General features: G+C 42.5%; 1 protein-coding gene across 6 annotated transcripts in view; it reads left to right on the top strand.

Moving 5' to 3' along the window:
- Positions 1 to 19,278, top strand: part of LOC127171171 (E3 SUMO-protein ligase RanBP2) — a 62,734-nt gene that overhangs the window by 17,393 nt on the left and 26,063 nt on the right. For all 6 annotated transcript variants that reach the window (XM_051119651.1, XM_051119649.1, XM_051119653.1 and 3 more), the window contains exons 8-20: positions 281 to 476; positions 556 to 856; positions 946 to 1,127; positions 8,376 to 8,557; positions 8,650 to 8,773; positions 10,683 to 10,835; positions 10,947 to 11,084; positions 11,195 to 11,326; positions 12,370 to 12,564; positions 12,645 to 12,728; positions 14,329 to 14,449; positions 14,664 to 14,758; positions 14,854 to 17,692. In XM_051119651.1, coding sequence (XP_050975608.1) covers positions 281 to 476; positions 556 to 856; positions 946 to 1,127; positions 8,376 to 8,557; positions 8,650 to 8,773; positions 10,683 to 10,835; positions 10,947 to 11,084; positions 11,195 to 11,326; positions 12,370 to 12,564; positions 12,645 to 12,728; positions 14,329 to 14,449; positions 14,664 to 14,758; positions 14,854 to 17,692 — 4,742 coding nt within the window. The remainder of the gene's footprint in view (positions 1 to 280; positions 477 to 555; positions 857 to 945; positions 1,128 to 8,375; positions 8,558 to 8,649; positions 8,774 to 10,682; positions 10,836 to 10,946; positions 11,085 to 11,194; positions 11,327 to 12,369; positions 12,565 to 12,644; positions 12,729 to 14,328; positions 14,450 to 14,663; positions 14,759 to 14,853; positions 17,693 to 19,278) is intronic.

Here is a 19,278-nt window from a genome sequence, read left to right as displayed (position 1 = left end):
CAGTCATTCTACATGGAAATTAATCACATGCTGAAACTTCAGCTGCTCAATATGTTTCCAGCCAAAGTAGTTTGGGAGGACTAAAGTCATTGACTGAAACACTGATATGAATATGAACACGTATTAATATGTGTCAGTAGTAATAACAGCAATAATCACTTTTATGATGAAATTTATTATTATTATTATTATTATTTTATTTCCCACACTGATTGGATGTCATGTTAACATTGACATCTCTCACAGTTGTTGTTGTTTTTGTGTCTTTGTTGTGGTGCAGTTTTGACTGTGCGATGCAGGCTCTAAAGAACACAGCTACAAACACAGAGGACAAGCTGGCAGAGGTGTTTACGGAGATGAGAGCACACCTGTACCTGTACGCCGGGACGCTGCTGCTGAAGAGGGCACAGGACGGGGCGCAGCAGTGGAGGGCCGTGTTGGATTTGGCCACTCTCTGTTATCTCATATCCTATCAGGTATGCAGTTTCCTCTTCCTCACGTGCTCGGACCCGTGTGATCCTCCACGTTACAGTGTCTCATCTGTTTCCCCCTCAGTCTCCAAGACCCAAAGCCAAGAGCTTTAAAGGTGAGCAGGTGTCCCATGAGCCTCTGGAGCTACTGGCCTGTGATCGTCAGAGTCAGGCGGGTCACATGCTGCTGAATCTGAGCCGGGACGTGGAGCAGCTGCTGAAGGACGTGGTGGAGGCGTTCGGGAACCGGAATGGCCCAGGCCATCTGTTTGACGACCTCTTCGGCTCACAATCAGAGGCACAGCTCTCTTTCATCTGCAACGATGACATCCACATCCTCAGGGCACAGGTGCCCAAAGCCATGGATCTGGCCAAGTGGGACAGAGGTGAGTGTTAGACGGGAGCGTGAGTGTGTTGGGTCTGCTGTAGATGCTGATAGTGTGTGTGTGTGTGTGTGTGTGTGTCTGTGTCACAGGAGCAGTGTTGCTGCACGCGGGCGATCTGCAGCAACTGGCGTGGCTCGGCCTGCAGTGGGCACTCATGGGTCAAAGCGTGAATCTGCAGGACTGGCTCAAGCAGCTCTTCCCTCTCCTCACACTTGAGACCTCCAAACTGAACACCAATACGCCTGAATCCATCTGCCTGCTGGACCTGGAGGTGCGTTCACTACCTCAGGCAGTCTTTCTGTGAATAAGACATGTTGTTCCACAGAGGAAGATGTTGGTCTGTGTGCAACAGGAACTGGGTCTGACACAGGTGTTTCACTAATGTAGGCTGTGCACAGGATCATTCATGCCTGATGATTTTGTCAGGCTGTTGCTGTAGGTGATGGAGCCTTTCTAAAGTACTTTCTTGTAATTAATACTGTAATTTAAAGTATTTTAACTCATCCTCATGCCATCCAAGAAGCAGGTGACTGTTTCTTCAGTAGAACAGTAAAGAAGATTTTTAGCTGAAACAGTGCTTATTGGTGATTCATAAAATGCATGTGGCTGCTTATTTTTGAGAATTAAAAAAAAATCGTATCAGATAACACAAAATTAATATGTGTGGCTCCTGATGATATATTGAGGTCTTATGAAGTGAAATGATCGCTCTGTGCAAGAAACTGTTATCCAGAGCAAGCAGATGGGAAAATATGATTCTATTTCTATTTAACTAGTTCTTCTGAAAAGTTAAATTCAATGAACTGGTTTAAATAACTGTAGACACGAAATGATGTCATGTATGCAATTCTATTATTAAGGTGTTAAAAATATGCACTTCTATAGCATGTAAGGTGAATAACGTCTCTGTTACGTATGGTAACCCTCGTTCCCTGATGGAGGGAAAGGAGATGTTGTGTCGAGTGTACAACACTATGGGTCGCTCTTGGGAGCCCAAACACCTCTGACAACATTGAGAAAAGGCCAGTGAAATTGAGTGTGCAGATTCTGCATAGCTGGCCATGCCCCGGATATTCGGGTATAAATAGGGAAGCGCGGGATCTGCTCACTTGTTCTGTTCTGAGGAGTCGAGAAGTGTCTGAACCCACTCAGAGGCAATCTGGAGTTGTGGCATGAAGGACACAATGTCTCCGTTCCCTCCATCAGGGAATGAGGGTTACCATACGTAACCAAGACATTCCCTATATGCCGTTCACTCCAACGTTGTGTCGAGTGTACAACACTAGGTGTCCCTATATTACATGCCACAGCTCAGACTGCGTCACGAGTGATCGGGGCGCAGATAATAACAAGCCAACATGTTAAAATAAATGTAGCATACCTCTTTGTGACCTTCAAACATCTAAGAACTTGACCTGTCGCAGGCAGGGTCCTGCAGCCGGGCCTTTCCTCAGTGGAGCAGCTGAGAGTCTTGAGAACAATGGGACAGTGACTGTTCCCTCTGAGAGGGAAAGACACTACAGAGATCACATCCTACCCAGAGGGAGGTTATAAGTGGAACACTATAAAGGGAGGGCTCTGAGGTGGGCTCCATGTAAGGAGATACTACCGAGAACCTGGAGACAGGATCTGTCTTAGGGGAAACACAGCATCACAGGGAATATAGGTGGGGATTACACACATGGGGCCACATGAGGAGCCACTACATGTGGAGCACCAATTCAACCAAGAGTTAGCAGAAGGCAGCTTACCTTGAATTGGATTCTTATAGCAAGTTTCTCCGTCGAACTTAGCTACGTGAAAAAAGTGCTGAAGTGATGGAAGAGTTGTTCAGGGTTCACATAAGAAAACTTACTGAACTGTAGAAGTGTAATCACCATGAGGGGAAGCACTATAGCAAGCTCTACACCAAACCAGTCTCCTGAGTCGAAGAGCTTGCGTTCAAGACTCTAGCAGATACTGGTTCCATGCACAGGTTATAAAACCTGGCAAATGTGTTAGGTGTAGCCCAACCTGCAGCTCTGCAAATGTCTGTTAAAGAGGCCCCATTTGCAAAACCTGCCGAGGCAGCAACACCCCTGGTCGAGTGGGCTCTCACTCCCAGTGGGCAGGGTAAGCCTCTGGCGTGGTAGGCCATACGGATCACATCCACAAGCCAGTGGGAGATCCTTTGCTTGGAGACAGCCTTCCCTTTCTGCTGTCCTCCAAAACAGAAAAAGAGCTGTTCAGAAGCCTGAGTACATTCAACATGATTGCGCAGGGCACAGACTGGGCATAACAAGGATAGGTTGGGGTCACATTCCTAGGGGATGGCTTGCAAGGTCACCACCTGATCTCTGAAGGGAGTGGTGTGTACCTTGGGCACGTATCCAGGCCGGGGTCTCAGGACAACGTGAGAGTCTGCCGGCCAAAATTCCAGGCACAAATTGTTGACGGAAAGGGCTTGACGATCTCCCACTCTTTTAAAAGAAGTGAGCGCAGTCAGGAGGGCTGTCTTCATAGAGAGGACACTGAGATCGACTGACTGAAGGCGTTCAAATGGATCTTGCTGTAAGGCCTGAAGGACCACAGCGAGATCCCAAGAGGGGATGAGGTGCAGCCTGTGAGGGTTCAACCTCCGGGCACCTCTGAGAAATCGAATGACCAAATCGTGCTTCCCCACCGATCTGCCTTCCACCAAGTCATGATTGGCTGATATAGCCGCCACATGAACCTTGAGTGTTGAAACAGACAGTTACCTATCCAGGCCTCCATTACATTACGATGTAATGAGTAACGGGAAGTGTCAGTTCAAATATAGTGGAGTAAAGAGTACATATATTCAATCTTTAATGTAGTTAAGTAGAGAATAGAAGTTCCTTTTATTTTTGATACTCAGTAAAAGTACAAAATAGCCAAAAACAAAGTACATTTACTCAAATACTTTGCAACACTGTTCATAACAATACAGGGTGTTTTGCATGAGAAATGCTAACCAGGTGTAAGGTGAAGTCTCCAGAAGTGCAAGTTGTCAGGTTCTAGGAGACTTAGGTTAAGTAAAGAATGTAAAGAGTGAACCATGGACAGAAACACAACTCACCAAACAGCTTGTTACATACTTTCAATACACGACAAGAGACAGAGGCAGCATGAGGACTACTTGTAGCAAACAATGACATATGACAATGACACGACATGAACCAACCAAAGGGAAAAAAGGCACATGACTAAAGCAACCAATGAGCAAACAGAACATGACAAGACAATGAACCAATAGGTGTGTTCAACTTAACGCAGCACTGCACAGCTCCATCAAATTCTGACTTGAAGCAGTGCATTCCGGTTAGAAATTTCGTCCGACTTTAGGCGGCGCCGACACCTTGGGACTGTCATGTGTGGCATCAAAGTACCACGATAGTGATTCGAGAGATTCTGACTCAGCTGGCGCAGTTTCTTCAGAGCGGCTGCAGGAGCTCTGATGACGACACAGCTGTTTCACAATTGGCCAGATTCACCGCATGACAGCGATCACGTGTGTTTCGGGGTGTGTTTCCACCCGTGACTGCTCTCGGCTACTCTCGTTGATCGTCGTCTGTAGCCGTAGATGAAGTCAAACACCTAATGAAAACATGACACATGAACCAAGGAACGAATGGCAGGAATACAAGAGGACAAAGGAATCATGTGACAAGACAGGAACCATGACTAAATGTCAAAATAAAAGACATGAAAACATGAACAAGAAACAAAACCCAAACCCCATGTTACATGCCCCCTCTTCTAAGGGCGGCTCCAGACGCCCAAACAAAACCCAAACCCTAACAAGTCTAGGAGGATGGTAGAGCAAAGGCAGAACAGGGGAGGAATGGAGGGCCAGGGCCGTGAAGGGGACAGGACCTGGGTCATGACATGGACTGTAGAACAGTGGGCGAGACCATGGGTCATAGAGCAGTGGTGGACCTGGACTCTGCTGGTCGATCAGGAAGCCATGGTAGGGCTGGCAGAGCAAGAAGCCATGGCGAAGCAGAGACATGAACAGACCACTTAAATGTGACGGAGCAGGCAGAGAGTTCTTGAGCAGCCTTCATAGCCGCAACAGGACAGACTATGAGTTCATGAATGGCCTTCTTGACCGTAACAGGGCAGACTGTGAGTTCATGAACGGCTTCCTTTGACATAACATGATAATCAGAGAGTTCATGAGTAGCCTCTTCGGCTGTAACATGGCAGGCAGAGAGTTCATAAACTGCCTCCGTGGCCAGTTTGGGACATGACAAGAATTTACTGACGGTCTCCATGACTGATACAGGCCAGATACTGAGTTCCTGACTTGTGACTTGTGACTTGGTAAATTTGTATTGCTGGGTGCCACCACCACTCACGTAGCTAAAGCTAGCGCCGCCGCCTCGGGAGTGTGGCATGGGGACCGTGGTTTGTCGAAGCTCTGGTGTAAGGGCCGTGGCGACACTCTGGGGTGAGGGCCGTGGTTTTGTGAGGTTCTGCAATGGAGGCCCTGACGTGAAGAAGCTCTGCGTTAGCAGCCATGTCGTGAAGAGCCTTTGCGAGGAGCGTTGCAACGGTATGAGACTTAGGCATGGTGGCCATCTTGTGATGAGGCTCAAACGTGGTGGCCATCTTGGCCAGGGACTCTGGCCTTGCGGCCATCTTGGCTGGGGACTCAGGCGTGGTGGCCATCTTGGCCGAGGATTCAGGTGTGACAGGCATGATGTGAGCAGATTCAGTCTTGGCAGGCATGACATGAGAAGACTCTAGCTTGACAGGCATGACGTGCCAAGTTCAGGCTTGGCAGGCATGTCGTGAACAGGTCCTGGAATAGGAGACATGACATGAACAGACTTTGGCTTGGCAGAAATGACGTAAACAGGCTCTGGAACTGGGTTCCTCATCCGCAATTCCTACAACAATTGAGGAACCATTTAGCAGTAAGGTGGTCAATGTATTCAGCCAGGGACAAGTGAATTTTCCCTCCAGGAAGACATAAACATAAGGGTTCATTCAAGCCAAAACAAAAAAAGTCCTTAAGTGCCCCATCATTAAAATTCAAAAGATGACACAAACCTCAAAAGTCCTCCACATAATCCTCTGTAGCCCTGTCACCTTGACGAAGGCAGAGGAGGCGAGATACTGCTGGGTTAATTTTTTAGCAGTCGTGTATTCTGTAACAAACGTCTGCTGTGCAGTTTATTTAAGGTACATTTTAGATCGTGATTTTAGAAGATCCAGAATGTACAGCGAGGCATAATAAAAATAAGCACTGTTGTGTAATATTTAAGAGATGATTTTTCAGTGATCAAACTGTCATGATAAACACGTGTAATTATACTGTTGATAACATAATACCTGGGCCCTGGTGATCCTTTCCCTTTGAATGCACAGTCTGAGTGGCCACATCTGTATTTTGTTCTACTGACCATTCTGAGTGAGCTGAGTGAAGGACGATGGATGAGGGGAAAGAAGTGGATAGGTGAGAAGGGACTTTTTTTGGCATCTTTTCTCAGTGAGATGTCAAAATGAATGTCTGTATGTTTATACACTGTGTATGTGTTCATCCAGGTCCCAAGGTCATCCAGTCCTTTTAATTAAAAGTGTTAGAGTGTATCTGAGAAGATCAAAGTGTCTAAGGTATTTGATTAAAGTGTCTAAGGTTCTTCAACCCTAACACCTGAATTTTGGATGGTCTGACGATGAGGAAATTAACAGCACATTTTCATTGTTAAATGACCTATCCTTTTAATATCTGTAGTTGTGTAATCCAGTAAAGCTCCAACTAACATTAACCACTAACAGGATTGTCATGGAACTTAAAATCTGTCTGATCAGTTATTGAGAACTGTAGCTTCATTTCTCTCAATCAAGTGTGTTTAAGGGTTGTTTTAGTGGAGTCCTGGGTCATGCTTCCTCATAAGGTTTATTTGTTTATATTTGTTTATTTTTGTAAAAAGTCTTTTGTGCTATCATCCCACACATGCAATGTTGGTTGATAACTTCAATAAAGTAATACTCAGTTAACAATTAGCCTACTTGTTTACATAGGTTGTATAATGTATTTTATATTATTTTTGCACATATATGTTATAGACAGAATGTTCTAATTCAACATGCCATGGGAAGTCAATTAAATATTTTCTTATATTGGTATTGTTTATTTCTTACTCCAGTTTATCAGGCTCTTAATGATTTAATCTATGTCATCTCTTGGATTACCTGAAGGCCAGGTTTTATCATCACTCATCATTAGAACCCAATTTACACATGGCTCTTGATTCTGATTTGTATTTGCTCTTATAAAAAAAGTACCATAGTTCTTAAAGGATTACTCCACTTTCAGAATAAAAATGTCCTGATAACTTACTCACCCCCATGTCATCCAAGATAATGATGTCTTTCTTTCTTCAGTTGCAAAGAAATTATGTGTTTTGAGGAAAACATTCCATGGTTTTTCTCCATATGGTGTAACGATCCCTGGAAAGAAGGATCCAAAATCAGAAAAAAGCTTAACTTCAATTTATTGAAGCACAATAATAACACAAGCCACATGGCTCCAGGCCAATTCTGGACCAGGAGAATAAATCAAACTTGAACGTCTAGGTTCGGGGCAGTCCACCAGTAACCAAATCCAATCCACAAGGAGAAAGACAGAGTCGGGCAGGCGAGAAGGTCAGGCAAGGCGCAGACCGATCAATCCAAATAATCCAAAGCAAGAACCCAAAACAAAAACAAGAGGAAGATCAAACCCGAGTCCTGACATATAGTGGACTTCAGTGGTGCTTGATGGATTGAAGGCTAAAAATGCAGTTTCAATGCAGCTTTAAAGGGCTCTAAATTTATCCCAACTAGGGAATAAGGGTCTTATCTAGCGAAAAAGATTGCTTATTTTCTTAAATAAATTAATATATATACACTTTTTAACCACAAATGCTTGTCTTGTCTAGCTCTGTGATGCACATGCGTACTCTGTGCACTTTGGTTCAGTACAGTTAGGGTATGTTGAAACTTCAAAATCGTCCTACATCGCTGTTTTACCTTTTGTTGTAAAGGGCGTTTGATCATCTTTGTACGTTCACTTTGTTTACAAAGTGGGTCTGTACTTCTGCAGCGATGTAGGATGATTTTGAAATCAATATAAATATGCTGTTTCAAAGCAGCGTCACAGAGAACCAGGAAAATAATCAATGATGTAAGTGTACTCAAATAGGAAACATTCAAATTCTGCAGAAGACAACGGTGTCATTATTCAGCTAAATTTGGCTCGTTTTGTTCTCCTCTGAGAGTATCAGTGCAGTTAAATTGATAATATTACTGATATTAAGTGTCTTTAAAAAAGCCCAGCTGAACAGGTCAAAGCAGGTGAAGTGTCTCAACCCCATGTTATGGCCTGTGTGTCCCATCTGACTGCATGAAAGACACAAACGGACACACTGGTTTCCTCTGAAGTTTTTTTAAGACTAGGCTGTCATGAAGGGCTGTGATGTAGATCTGTCAGTCTGATGAGCAGCAGTGCTGTTGTGTGTTGTTGCAGGTGTTCGTGTGTGGCGTGGTGTTCTGCAGTCAGACGGAGCTGCAGGAGAGAGCGAAGATGCCGTCCTGCTCTCAGCCACACAAGCCGCGCTGTCTGCCGCTGCACATCATGAAGCAACTGTTGTCTGACAGGCAGAGAGAGTGGTGGGATGCCGTCTACAGCCTGATTCACAAGAGAGCGCCGTGAGTGACTCCTCATGCCACTCAAGCTTTGTGTGTGTGTGTGACGTCATGTGGTCTTGACTGCAGTGTGTGTCATTCTCTTTGTCTGACAGGCCCGAGATGACTGCTAAACTACGTCTGGTCGTTAAGCTCGGTGTGGCCACACTGCGTGCTGGAGAGGAACACGGCCTTCAGCCGGCGCTGCTCATACACTGGGCTAAACATCTCACTGACATGGTACGTCCTGATGAGCACCACCTTCATCACCTGAAGTCATACATTTCCTTTCTTACATACAGGGGTTGGACAATGAAACTGAAATGCCTGGTTTTAGACCACTATTAGTATGGTGTTGGGCCTCCAATACAGCATCATTTCATCTTGGTAATGACAAATACAAGTCCTGCACAGCAGCCAGAGGGATTTTGAGCCATTCCTTTCACAGAACAGTGGCCATGTCACTACGTGATGCTGGTGTAGGAAACTTCACTTTCATGTTCATCAAACCAATCTGTCACCAGTCTTGCTGTGTGTATTGGCGCATTATCATCCTGATACATGGCACCGCCTTCAGGGTACAATGTTTGAACAATTGAGTGCACATAGTCAACCTTCACATTCTGCTCTTACTGATGAAATGTGCAATCAGTGAAGACTCAATTATGCTCAAATATAGCCATGAAACCATCACAGGCAGCAGCTCATGCAGTCTGTTGAGGAAATGAGCTGGACAAATGAAAATGTTTTCATTGGTTTCACTCATTTTTTTGTCACAAAACGAAATAATAGTTTTTGACTTCATTCGTTTTGGCCACATTTTAGAGTCCTACAGTTTCTGCAGCAGTTTCTCTGTCTTTAAAAAGTCTTTATTCGCCCTCCACAGATTAAGTTTGCATGCACTTCTTCATCAGTATTTTATGTTTTGCTTTCCAATACAAATATTTAAACCTAGTTTAATCAAGATATATTTACTGGAAATGAAGTCTTGAGAAACTGAACAGAGCTAAGTGAGTTTTGAACAGATTTTTCTTGACAAGACAAAAATTTTTCCAACAAGACATCTATCTTAATGTTATTTTCCTTCATGTCTTGATTTAGTAGATTGATAAAGATTCAATTTAACTGAATCTTTAAACATTTGTACTGGAAAACAAGACAAATACTGAGGAAAAATTATTTAGTTAGTTGTTTGTTTGTTTGTTTGTTTGTTTGTTTATATGATCAGAAGTAGTTTAATTTCCGTATTCTAGGGTTTGAGAGCAGAGCTATTTAAACCTTGAGCTTTTTTTCTTTTTGTAAAATGAATTAAAAAGTAATGGTGATTTGGAAGTATTTTTGCAGTTTTAATTGCTCTCATTGTGTTTCTCCATAAATTCACTTCTAGCAAACATATTGACATTGTGTTCCCTTCCGTTCATTCCTTAAATTTCCTTTACTGGTTCTTAAAGGAGAAGTCCACTTCCAGAACAAAAATTTACAGATAATGTACTCACCCCCTTGTCATCCAAGATTTTTTTCATTTTGTTCAACTTCAAAAATCATTTTAAAATAATTCTACATCACTGCAGAAGTACCGACACAGTCTTTGCAAAGTGAACATGCGAAGAAGATCAAACACGCTTAACAAAAAAAGGTAAAACAGCGATATAGGGTGATTTTGAAGTTGAGGGAGAACATGAGATGGGAGTTTTTCCACATACACTAACTGTCATGAACCAGAACAAAAACAGTCCAGGCGGAGTAAGACAAGATGAGCGTTTGACATTAAAAAGTATATAAATTGTATTATTTTTATGAAAGTAATCTATCGTTTTGCTAGATAAGACCCTTCTTCCTCAGCTGGGATTGTTTACAACCACATTTGGGATCATTTCAAGCCTCATTTAAACTGCATTTTGAAGTTCAAACTCGGGGCACCATATCAGTCCATTATATGGAGAAAAATCCTGAAATGTTTTCCTCAAAAAACATAATTTCTTTACAACTGAAGAAATACATGAACATCTTGGATGACAAGGGGAGAGTACACTGTCTGTCAATTTTTGTTCTGGAAGTGGACTTCTCCTTTAAGAAGGTCTTGAAGCAATAAATGTGACTTCATCAGAGCTGCAGAAGGCCAGCAGTAAGGAGTGTGTGTGTTTGTCAGGTTGAGCGGGTGAATGATCAGAAGGACTATGCTGGCCGCAGTGTGCACTACTGGAAGGCTGTGTTCCCACTGCTGGAGAAGATCCGACACAGACGCAGCATCCCTGAACCCCTCCAGCCCTTGTTCATGCACTTTCGGAGCAGAGACATACAGGTATCTAGATGAATTAAGCTCTCTTCTTGCTTCCTTTGGCTGTTTGGGTGATCCTGCTGCTGTCTTTGTTTTCTGTTATTGTATTGTCTCTAATGCTTTTTTGGACATCAGCCTTCTCAGGTGCGAGTATATGAGGAAGATGCTGACATAAGCTTCGCCATACTCCTTGACATCGAGGGCAACACCGAGGAGGCCATCGTGAAGCTGGAGAAGCTCAACAGCATCTCGTCTAACTGGCATCTGGCGAAGGTAACGGCGCAGTCACACTGACTCTGACTCAGCTCATCCGCAGCTCTGTGTGAAACAGCTAGCGCTGCATGTCTGGCAGCTTTTGACGTGACTCATTTGTTGATCGACAGATCTATCAGAGGCTGTCAGAGGAGGAAGAAAAACGGCTTGAGGAAACTCATGGCAGGTGCAACAACTTCCTCCTGATGTTCAGGCAATACTTGACCAAGATTTATCAGGCCAATGCAGAGGATGTGGAGAAGGTATGTGAAATGGTTTGTTATTAATTGTGGTTTGTTTTAAACCTGTCAGAATTTGTATGGTTCAAAAAATACTTTTTTTTTTTTTTTTTTTTTTTTTTTTTTAGATCTGTATTCATCCTGTTCACTCAGATTCAACAACGAGTGCAGCATATAGCCCAGAGGGGCATTTCCCAAAAGCATTGTTAGCTAACTACGGCCGTTAGTTCCTTTAAACGTTATTGGTAACGACAGAACTTGCGACCATAGTTGCTTTTGGGAAACACACCCCTGATTAGGTCTCTGTGTGTGTATATACACCTGTCTTTCTGCATGTGGAGGGATGGGTGATAACGACGATTGAAGTTTGTTTGTCAGTGTCATTTTAGAAAATCATATCTGTCATGGTGTTTTCCACTGCACTGAATGTCCAGCACTACGACACAAATCCAGTTTAGTTGAACTGTCACTGAGTGTGGAGTTTATGATCCTCATGAACACTCAGGTGAGCAGTGTAGTCTGATTCATGAACAAATGACTCATGCAGCCAATTCTTTTGATGAGTCATTCAGGAAGACTCAGGAGTTAATCTTTCACTGGATCCATCAGAGCAGACACTGAACATCTGAACTATTTGTTCTGTGTGGCACAATCCTGCTGTTGCATGGTTTTTACTGCTCTTCACACAGAGAATCACTTTGAGGGAATTACCTCATGACTTGAGGAACATGTGGACACCCATGTGCTTATGATGAGTAATCATAGTCACCAAAAAGAATCTAGTATGTCTCGCTGGGCTGTCAAAACACAAAACTACAAACCGTATTGAGAACCAGAGAAACTGCTCATCAAACTCAACTAGAAAGAGTAAACCTTGCTGTGTGCATTGAGAAGTCGTCTTTTGTGATTGATCTACTACTTAGAAAATTGTCTTGAGGACTGTTGTTTTTTTCTATTAGTGTTTGCAATCACATTTCCATGATCTATATATGCTTATTTTTATTGTAATCAGCCACAGTTTTTGCTTATGGTGCACCACTGGTGTGTCTGTATGTGTTTTTGTGAAGTTACCTGTATCTATGGAGGAGGTGATGGATTCGTTGAATGAGGTCAACCAGCAGCTTGAGGATATTGGTGATGTGGATGAAGATCAGGTGGACTATCCTCTGACATCCAGCCCCGGTCAACCCGCTGAAGGCCATGTTAAATTCTCCACTCCATCCCCATCCAAGAGTGTCACGTCACCATCCAAAAGATCTGTGGTACGTCACGGTTCTGCCGTTTCCGCTCAAACTCTGCGTGCTGTTTACCATTGCTAATTGTCCCTGTCTCCCTCCTGCAGTTCTACGCCAGAAAGCCGCCTTACTGGGTGAAGGACCAGAAGTCAGTGCTGCAGATGTTATGCCAGCAGGTCAAGGCCTTGCAGGTCAGTCCGACATCAACAGCCTGCAGAAGAATCTGTGTATCATTCGTCCATTCGTTTTTTGATTTAATATTGAAAGAAGAAAGAGGCTCCTTTTTCATTTTTTCCAGAAAAACTAAAAACAAGAATGCAGCTTGATTTTTCTTTTTTCGTTCAGGGGTGGAAAAATTAATAAACCGCTTGAATATTCGATTTCTACACGGGGACGGAACGAAACGCCTCTTTATGCTGATTGGTTCTAAAGCGGCGCATTCTACTGTTTTCTATATTTTTCAAAGGGATGCATTTTGCTGTCATTTTGAATTTACACAAATAAAAAGACTTTTTTTTTCCTTTTCGAATGATGTCCTGCTCTTATCGGTATGGCTGTAAATGACAGAGTATTAAGTTGTTTCCGCTGCTGAGGGAAAGAAATTCAAGTGATGGCGGTGGCGCCTCGCGCGCTCACACAACATATCAGTGTATATCATAGCACTGTTCATTATCAAAGTAAAACACCGTCAACCAAACATATAAAAACTTATTATGCTTAATTAAATGTGTCTGTTGTACAACAGCCTATAGGCTAAATGTAACCTGTATAGTTGCTGACTGTTATTTTGCTTGCATATTGGGACCCGATTGAAGAAGCCATCTTTACAAAAATATTTTAGCAGGTAAATCGCAAAGAGGCTATAGAAACTGTGGAATTAAATAAATGCCTTTCGGCGTTTAAAATAAATGTTGTTGAAAAAATGAAAAAACTAAAATGGAGCCATTTTCTCATGTTTCTTCTTTCAATATAAAATAAAAAAACGAATGGACAAATGATACACGGATTCAGAAGAATCAGTCATTTCTGAATCTTATTTTGATTGTTTTATTTATGATTTTATTATTGAAGCCTATTCTGAATGTCAAAAATTATTAAAAATAACATTTAACTGATGAGAACAGAGAGATTGGTAAACAATTTGAGCAAGAGCAGAGAATTAAGAGATCGCTGTAGACTTGAGCACACGCTCCCAGAGCCAGACTGAAGGATGTTTGCATGCCGCTGGAGACATTTGCATGTACTAATTTACACAAGCTTCAGCTGAGATCAGCAGAGAGGTCAGTTTTACTGATCCATCAACACAAAGATGCTTTCTGCTTATTGAAAGAAAAAAAAAAACAATGCTGATAATTTGAAAGTTAGACCCATGTTGCTGTTGTAAGGACAGATTATATGATAAAAACACTTCATAATCACTGTATTGCAGTTTACAATTTAATGTAGTGGGATTAACCAGCTTTCAACTTAAAGTAAAGGGAATGGTTAGGGTTAGTGAATTCTTATACACTGAAGCTGTATTGACCCAGTACATTATTGAATATTGACTTAAATGGTCTTGTCTGCAGTGCTCTGGTGTATAGCACAACTTTTAGTCCCAGCTCAAGCTCCTCTATCTGTCATGTTCCCTCTCTCTCACTCTACTCTCCTAATAAAGGCATCCAAGGCAAAAATAACTTAAAATAAGCTATAAGGTATGGGTAAAATTCATTTAGCTTTGTAATACTGGATCAGACAAGTTTCAAAGTTTGGTGTTCATAATTTCCTGTTTTATTTTTTCATCTCACACAGAATGAGGTTCATGTCCTGCGCAATAATTCTTCAGATGCCACAACATCCTCATATAGGATGTATCGAGACAACAATGTTGCAGAAGGACTTCAGGAAACATTTCCTGGTGTTCCTCTCACTGGTCAGTTCTTCAAATCAGCAGTCTTTGTTTGAAATTTTCAAGTGTATACTAGTGGTTTTTAAAGTGTTTTAAGTGTAAAGTGTTTTTTTTTATTCGCAATCATTTTTGTTTTCATATATTGTCAGAACCATATTTATGGGTCATCATTTTAAAAAAACAGAGATCAAGTAAATAGCTGAGACATGCTTAAATCCATTTTATTTATTTATCTCAGTTGCTACTACAGGTCCCTCTGTGTACTACAACCAGTCTCCAGCGTATAATTCACAGTATCTCCTGCGCACCGCTGAAAATGTCACACCAGCAAAGGTACTGGAGGGATTTTCATGTAAACACATTATATTGTACCTTACAGTAAAGGGGCAGAGAAATTATATTAAAGTATTGTTTGTTTGCTTCTGCAGGGCCCAGTATACGGGATGAATCGACTTCCTCCACAGCAGCATATGTATGCCTACCAACAGTCAACACACACCCCACCTCTCCAGTCAACACCTGCATGCATGTATCCTCAAGAGCAGGTCTTTGGTCCTCCCATTCGCTTTGAGTCACCAGCTACATCTATACTTTCCCCATACAGTGAAGAGTATTACGGTCACAATGTTCCTCAGCCTGCAGTCAATCCAACATTGCCAGAGCCTGGATATTTCACGAAGCAGTGTGCTGTTCCATCCACACAGCCATCCAGGAGCACTGAAAGCAAGTCTGCCGACCCCAAGATGAGTTTTGGGTCACAGTTCACCGGTGAACCTGCTAAGGTTCCCAACTTTGGAGGAGTAGGTGCCACCCCAACAACATCAGCAACAACTGCGTTCAAGTTTAACTCTAATTTTAAGTCCAATGATGGTGATTTCACCTTCTCCTCTGCTCAGGTGAAAAATAGCGAAAGCCTCTTGGGACTTCTGACGTCAGATATTCCTCCCAAAGTGGAGGTGCCGTTAGAACCGAAACTTCGGAATGAAGACCAGCCGCTTAGTCAGGGTGGAGTCTTTACTTTTGGGAGTAAAAATGCTGCAGAATTTTCGTTTACTGATGGTGCTCAGAACAAAATGAATATTTTTGGCAACACTGACCAAAGATTTAGTGTAATTAAGCCAACATTAGATAGTTCAGAGTCTCAGGAAGAGAAGAGCGGGGAAAATGACAGTGATAGCACCCATGTGGAAGAGGATGAGGATGGGCCTCATTTTGAACCCATTGTGCCTCTTCCTGATAAGGTTGATGTGAAAACTGGTGAGGAGGAGGAAGAAGAGATGTTCTGCAAGAGAGCAAAACTCTTCCGATTTGATTCGAAGACGAAAGAATGGAAAGAGAGGGGCATTGGCAGTATCAAAATCCTGAAACACAAAACCTCTGGGAAAGTTCGTCTGTTGATGAGGAGGGAGCAGGTTCTGAAAATCTGCGCTAATCACTATATCACTGCCGATATGGCCCTTAAACCAAATGCTGGATCTGCCAAATCCTGGGTGTGGTACGCTATGGACTATGCAGATGAAATGCCGAAGACTGAGCAGTTGGCCATTCGTTTTAAAACGGCAGACGAGGCGGCGCTGTTTAAAGTCAAATTTGAGGAGGCTCAAAAGTTCCTCTCAGAATCCCCACAAGGCCAACAGACTGAAAAGAAAAGTGAAACTCCACAGCCTCAGGTTTCATCCAAAGAAGCAGATCTCAAAACCCTGTTTTCCAAGAAGGAGGGTGAATGGGACTGCGACGTGTGCTGTGTAAGAAACGCTCCAACATCTGCGGTATGTGTGGCCTGCAGCACTCCAGCTCCTTCTACAGCAGAGGTGAAGCCTATAGAGGAACCAAAAGGCTCTGGCCCTGTTGCTCTTCCTGCCGAAGTATTTTCTTTTGAACTTTCTAGAGATTCCGCCAGCACTGATGTCAGCTCGAAGGTCTTCATATTTGGATCTCAAACACCAGTATCTTTTAAGTTCGGGTCAAAGGATGCTGCGGTGACGTCTGCTGGCTTTGGAGCTCAGGCTGAGATGAAAACAATTCAGGCTGATGCACCACAGCAAGAGAAAATGTCAGCAGCTCCAGCAGTCCCATTTGGCACTGAATTTGGTGCTCAGATTGTCAAGGAAGAGGGTCAGTGGGACTGTGACTCCTGCCTAGTGAGGAATGATGCCTCAGCAACTGAATGCGTTTCTTGCAAGGCCCACTGCAGCATTGAAAAAAGTAAAGCAGCATCACAAGGTGAACTAGCTGCCAAGCTCTGCAAAAAAGATGGAGAGTGGGATTGTGACACTTGCTTGGTAAGAAACGATGGTTCATCTAGCCATTGTGTTTCATGTCAGAAAGCAAACTCGAATATGAAAAACAAGACATCTGCTGCACCATCAAGTTCCTCTTTTACCCTCAGTTTTGGTAGTTCTAGTAGCCAACCTGCTGTGAAAGGATTTAAAGCCAATTTCAATCTAGGCCCTGCTTTTCAGATTGGTACAAGTAAGGAAAAAGCATCTTCTGAAGGCTTCAAGTTTGAATCCTCCACAACTGAGGCTAAAAAGTCATCAAGCAGTTCCAGTTTTTTATTTTCCATGCCGGCACCTGGACGTAAGTTTGGTATTGCAGAATCTAAGGCAAAACCGTCAGACAGACAGTCAGAAAGTGGATCTGCATCTGACCTCAAAAATATTGCTGAGCTTCACAAAGAGAAAGAAAAAGAGGCAGCCCCGAGTTCCTCAGATCAGTCTGTAGATGCAGATAGTCACAACAATAATCCCCTCAGTACAGGTAAGCCTAAAATCTTTAGTTCCAGTGACCTGGGAAAGTCAAAAGATTTTCAGTTTGGCCTAGAGGATCCCAATTTCAAAAGCTTTCCAGGGGCTGGCGAGCAGCTCTTTACAGGGCTTCATTCCAGCCCCAAGGCCGACACCTTTGGTGATCAAGATGATAAAATGTACAAAACCAAGGAGAATGATGACATTCAGTTTGTGCCTGTTGTGCCACTGCCTGATCCTGTTGAAGCCTCAACAGGAGAGGAGAACAAGGAAAAGGCCAAGACACCTGGGGCAAACCTTGGCACTCAAAGCACCAAGACTGTGGTCTCTCCTCCTAAGACTGACATTGGGCCAGACTCTGTGCAGAAGATCTTTGGAAGCCCTTTACCACCAAATGAATCTCTTGTTACAATTCCCAGTTCAAAAGATGAGGAAACCGCTGTCTCAAGACTAAAAACCTCTGGACCGGCAGTGACCAGCCAGTCATCAGTTGGGACTCCTTTCAGCATACTAACAAGCGGTAAGCTATGCTCTGTGACCCATAGTCATGAATAAAACTGTAACTCTGTTTAGGTCACCTTGCTCCAAACACACCTGTCTGCAGTTTAAGTAGTGCTGAAGATTATGATTAGCTGCTTCTGGTGTGTTTAACCAAGGTTGGAGCTAAGCACATTTCCAGAGTAGGTTTTAGGTAGTTTATTTACTTTTTCATTTACAATGTGCAGGTTATTTTCAAAGATGTATTTCTGTCGTATATAGACTGATTTTAATCCACTCAGTTCTTGACTCCTTTAACAAAATGTCAAAAGCTTTGACACACAAAATGTATTATTTTTTAGATTGTTTTAAGTTTTGATTTTATGCTTTTCAAAAATAATCCTATGGCCTTTTAGACCTGCACGTCAGCCACCCAGTTTAAAGGTATTTCAGGTCACCATTTACTATGGCACCCTTAGCTGTTTGTTTGAAGCTTCAGTAGAATTTATAATAAGGTGCCCCAGTAGATTCAGAGTCCTTCAGGTACTTAGCAGTGAGTGTCTTGTAAAGTGATTTCCCATCTTTAAATTTGACACCAGCAGGTGTTATTACAGGAATTTGCCCTTCCAAGCATTTATATCTCAGCTATATAATTACAAGCATTTTTGGCTCTGCTATATATTGTAGACGTAGCAGCAGTTTTCCAGTATTGTAGTTGGCTGCGACTGTTCTGCTGATGTTTTCCCTAACAAATACAGTTATTTGTACCAACAGACCAACTATTATGACACCTATACAAAGTTCAGTTTTTATGTGGTTACTCTTTACTGTCTTAACCACAGTGTTTCTTAAAGGATTAGTTCACTTCCAGAATGAAAATTTCCTAATAATTTACTGCAAGATGTCATCCAAGATGTTCATGTCTTTCTTTCTTTAGTCGAAAAAAAATTAAGGTTTTTGAGGAAAACATTTCAGGATTTCTCTCCATATAGTGGACTTTAATAGGACCCAAACAGTTGAAGGTTTAAATTGCAGTTTCACTGCAGCTTCAAAGATCTCTACACAATCCCAGCCGACGAATAAGGGTCTTATTTAGAAAAAGGTCTGGGAATTTTCTAGAAAAAAAAAAATATATATATATATTCTTTTAATCACAAATAGTCATCTTGCACTAGCTTCACGTATTTTGTAGTCATAGTTACTTGTGATTAGCTCTTTGTCTGTGTACTTTGGTTCATAAAGGTAGGGTAGAGCGAAATACTCCATCTCATTGTCTCCTCCACCTTCAAAATAATCTGACGTTGTTGTTTTACCTTTTTTTGATAAGTGCTTTTGACTTTCTATCTACATTCGCTTTGTAAACACTGGGTCGGTACATCATGCGTGCATCATTACGCAATACGTGAGGTCAAGCAAGGTCAATGTGTAATGCCATTCCACTTTCAACTTGCTTAGGTTTTTTCCTTTTCATGGTTTTATCCATTCAGTAGCATATGAAAGCAATTACAGTTCTGCTCATAAACATAGCACAATATATCATAAAAAATGTAGCGGGATATTAGCTCCGCAATCTCAGTTTTTGTGATTGGCCATAATACCTGCAGACTGCAGCCCTACAGGGTTAGTCTA

The sequence above is a fragment of the Labeo rohita genome, chromosome 9 (genome assembly GCF_022985175.1).
Source record: "Labeo rohita strain BAU-BD-2019 chromosome 9, IGBB_LRoh.1.0, whole genome shotgun sequence".
NCBI lineage: Eukaryota > Metazoa > Chordata > Actinopteri > Cypriniformes > Cyprinidae > Labeo > Labeo rohita.
Note: the sequence above shows the minus strand (reverse complement) of the source record. Positions and strands in the feature narration are given on the sequence as shown.